Raw genomic sequence first — 4,250 nt, forward strand, 5'->3', positions numbered from 1 at the left:
AGTGATGCATGTTGCGATGTTCTTACACGCTCGAAATGCTTTTACACGTGAGGATATTTTACTATCAAAAGGGAGGCCATTGCATTATACGATACGTCACGCCCCAAACCTCAAAGGCTCCCCAGCATGAGAAAACTACAACCCAAAAAGTATTTGTAATTTTTTTTTTGACAATTCAATCTTAAGAAATCCCGTTAACATCATAAAAAAATTTATAATAATTTCATCAAATGTGCTTCCAAAGTAAGTTAGAGTTTTATAAATAATTACAATGTCCACTAGCCACAAAAGAATAAAATTTTGAATAATTATAATTGCACGTCAATAACTTGTCCCATCAAAGACAAAAGTCATCACTACTGTTAAAGTTTAGATCCCTATTAAAACACAGTTTGTTTATCCCAATAAATTATCCAAGTTGTTATTTAGGTTAATTATGCAAGTTTAGATCAAACATACATCACATGCAATCAACATAGTGGAAAGCAAATGATACAGAATGTGAAGAGATAGGAAAACCAATGAAACTATCCAGTTTCAAGTTCAAAAACCTAGAAATGATTTAACTTAAACAATCCATAAGACAACAATTCACTAATAAAATGAAAGCTTTTACAGTAGACTTAATCCTAAATCTACTGCTACCTCATGTAGTACTTACTAACGTGGCCACATGTAGCTTTGAATCCACAGACTTTTTTATTATATATATGTTGAACACAAACGCTCTTATTTGTGACTTTGAGATCTCCACTCAAATGTTTAAATTATCAACTATAGTTGATTTGATGCAACAACTTTACTCCACCAGTACTATCAATATGGATTTGATCTCTGATAGGTGTTTGTTGAGTTAGAAGGTTACAGAAACTCACAGATCTCACAGGAGTAATTCATAAGACTTGAAAAATGTGTATTAGGGTTTTGCTTTTGTACCTAGCAGTATTAGACTCAAACCCTACAAATTTCGCGAGCTGTTGGACCTTCTTTAAAATTATGCAAAATTGCAGTTCGATTGGTCGATGGGTCTCTCTCAATTGGTTGAGTTCTTCAGTTTCTGAATTTAATTTTTTGCAGCTTGTAGATTCTTGAATCTTGACATGTATCAAATTGAGCAATGCCTAAACCACTTTGAAGAAACTAAGATCTAACGCTAGACTAGTTTTTGTTCTCAGTTTGCTAACATACAACAAATTTAGAACCTAAACATTTAAGACTAAATATTTAAAACCTAATAATCTCCCCCTTTGGCAATACTACATTCATTTTCTCATATGCAATACCAAATATATGTGCCTTTCATAATTAAGCATATATTTACTAAGGTTACAATACAACACTTTTTAGAAAGGTGTAATTTCCACAACAATTTCCCAAAATGTATTTAACATAAACCATTTTATACGATATGCTAATTTTTCAAAGAACCATTAAAAAGTCACTTCACATGCAATCCACAAAAAACCTTGTTTCCAAAGCTCCAAAATATGTCACGTGGGTCTCCATAAATATTTGACCCTTTAAAAAAAAAATAGAGGGCTGGGTCGTTACATGATCAATCAATTAACTTTCTTAAGGTAACCCATTAACCATTTGTGCCTTTTGTCATTGATTATCATGTTCTGTTATGCGACATAGTAACAAATAAATGCATCTGTGCCTCTTTTTAGTAGATAGCAAGTTTGATCTCAACAAGGAAGAGGAAGACGATGCAGATTTTCCCACCAGGACTAAGAACAGTTTTGAACGAATGGGAGATACAAGCTTTGGTTTTAGTTAGCCTTAGCTTACAAATCATCCTTTTTGTGATGGGCAGTAAGAGAAAGTATTGGACCAGTGACATGCTCAGTGTCATTCTGTGGATCACTTACCTATCTGCCGACTGGTCTGCCACAGTCTCGCTGAGTGTGCTTTCTAACAATGCAGGAAATATTGACGATAATGCGGTAGATCCAAAGTTTATGATAACGGCATTTTGGGCTCCATTTTTCCTGCTACACCTTGGTGGTCCAGACACTATTACTGCCTATTCCTTGGAAGACAATGAGTTGTGGCGAAGGCACTCTCTAACATTAGTTATCCAGGTGGGAGTGGCTGTCTATGTCTTCCTCAGAGCCTGGACAAAAACTACGCTGAATTTTCTGGCAATTCCAATGTTTATTGCCGGGATAATTAAAATTTGGGAGAGAATTTGGGTTCTGAGGTCTGCGAGCAGTGAAATTTTCAAGGCATCCATGCTTCCATCTCCTGATCAGGGCCCCAATTATGCAAGATACATGGAAGAATACAGCTCAAAGAAAGAGGAAGGGTTCGACGTTAAACCTGGTAAGTTCAGCGAAGCTTTGGTTGTAGGAGATTTCTCCTTTACAGCCCCAGAAAACGTCACGATTTCAGAAGCGGCCACTCTACAAGATGCTTATAATTTCTTCGAGACTTACAAGCAGCTATTCGCAGATCTAATCCTCAGCATCCAAGATAAGGTGAACAGCCAGTCATTCTTTCAAAAAGAATATTATGAAGAAGCTTTTAAAGTGATTGAGGTTGAGCTGGGTTTCATGTTCGACGTATTTTTCACCAAGGCCTTCATGGTTTATTCTAAAAAGGGTTGTCTTCTACGTCTCATCAGTTTCTTTTCTACCGTGTCTGTTCTTGTGGCTTTCTTGATCATGGAGAAGCATGCCTTCACAACAGGCGATATAATTATCACTTATGTATTGCTGGTTGGAGCGATCTTCTTAGAGATATATGCCGTGTTAATACTAGTTATCTCAGACTGGACAATGCTGTTGCTGAGTAAGCACAAGAATTGTGTAGTGGATTTCTTGTACAATACCATTTCAAAAATTCGATTCTCTAAAACTAAGAGGTGGTCCAATACAATGGGACAATTCAATCTAATAAGTTATTGTCTTGAAGAGAAGGCAGACAAGTTTAGTGTTATCCAGAAGTTCTTATGCAGCAATCAGTTGCCGGAAAAGTCTCGATACCAAGATTCAGCGGAGGTTTCTTTGAATTTGAAGAAATTAATATTTGGGCTGCTACAAGAGAAATCAGAGAGTGCCAAAGATCCCAAGACTTGCAAGGATTTATGTGCTTATAGGGGCGACCAAGTTCTTAGAAATTCAAAATGCGCTGATTGCAAGGAGAAAGAAGATCGTAAATCAAAGGAGGAGAGCGGTGAGGTTAAATTTGATCCGGTTCTTCAAAATGCAAAATGCCATTATGAAATCGGCGAAGAAAATTATAAAACAATCGAACAGAGCGTTGAGGAAGAATTTGACCAAAGCATTCTTCTCTGGCATATTGCAACAAACCTTTGTTATTATTCTGATTGGAACGCATCCCCAAACTCTGTTGAAATTCAAAATTGTGAAGAAAGCAAGTTGTTATCAGACTATATGTTATATCTTCTAGTCATGCGTCCATTTATGCTTCCCAATGGAATTGGACAAATCAGGTTCCAAGACACATGGGCCGAGGCGGTTGAATTTTTTCAAGAAAGAAAATCTATATGTGTTGGCAATCAAGCTAAAATAATTTTACTTGAAGTGAGTACTGAAGTTCCTCCATCTAAAGTGAAAGGAGATAGAAGCAAGTCATTACTGTTTGAAGGATGTCGGCTTGCTAAATCTTTGCAATGTTTGGAAAATGAAAAGAAATGGGAGTTGGTGAGTCATGTATGGGTAGAAATGCTATGTTATGCTGCCAGTAAGTGTCGATGGAACCATCATGCTCAGCAGCTCACTCGAGGTGGAGAACTAATCACTCATGTCTGGCTTCTTATGGCGCATCTTGGTATAGCTGAACAATTTCAAATTTCAAAGGGCCATGCAAGAGCTAAGTTGATCGTGCATTGAAATAGGTTGTATTGTATGGGAAGTGCTTTTAATTCCACGGTAAAGCATTGAAAAAATAGATTTTCATGCATTTTGATATAGATCTGTCAAATAAGATGTCCAATTAAAGTTAAATAGTTGTTATAATAAGCAATATTTTTTGTTGTGATGCTTTTTCTTCCCTATCTTCCCTATGAAAGAGTCCCTCACCTCTTTTTTTGGGTAAAGAAATTAATATTTGTATGGAAAATCTAAAATTATATGATATAGAGCCACATAATTAAAAATCAATCTTACTACCAATATGATTGTTTGGGTGTAGGAAAGAACATCTCATTGTCATGTACAGCATCAACAGGTTTTTTTTTGCACACCCCATACTACAGTTTAACCTGAAGTCTTGGATTGTTCCTG

The 4,250-nt window shown here is 36.2% G+C and overlaps 1 protein-coding gene across 1 annotated transcript; it reads left to right on the forward strand.

Annotated features, from left to right (window-relative positions):
- Nucleotides 1-1,709: 1,709 nt before the first annotated feature.
- LOC112007437 (uncharacterized) lies at nucleotides 1,710-3,857 on the forward strand. The gene has a single exon (XM_024039779.2). The coding sequence runs from the start codon at nucleotides 1,710-1,712 to the stop codon at nucleotides 3,855-3,857; it is 2,148 nt and encodes a 715-aa protein (XP_023895547.2).
- The last annotated feature ends 393 nt before the right edge of the window (nucleotides 3,858-4,250 follow it).

This window comes from Quercus suber, unplaced genomic scaffold (assembly GCF_002906115.3).
Source record: "Quercus suber isolate HL8 unplaced genomic scaffold, Cork oak 2.0 scaffold_449, whole genome shotgun sequence".
Taxonomy (NCBI): Eukaryota; Viridiplantae; Streptophyta; class Magnoliopsida; order Fagales; family Fagaceae; genus Quercus; species Quercus suber.

Excerpts from the sequence above, each read along its gene's own strand:
- LOC112007437 (XM_024039779.2), top strand. The coding sequence starts at position 1,710 with ATGCAGATTTTCCCACCAGGACTAAGAACAGTTTTGAACGAATGGGAG.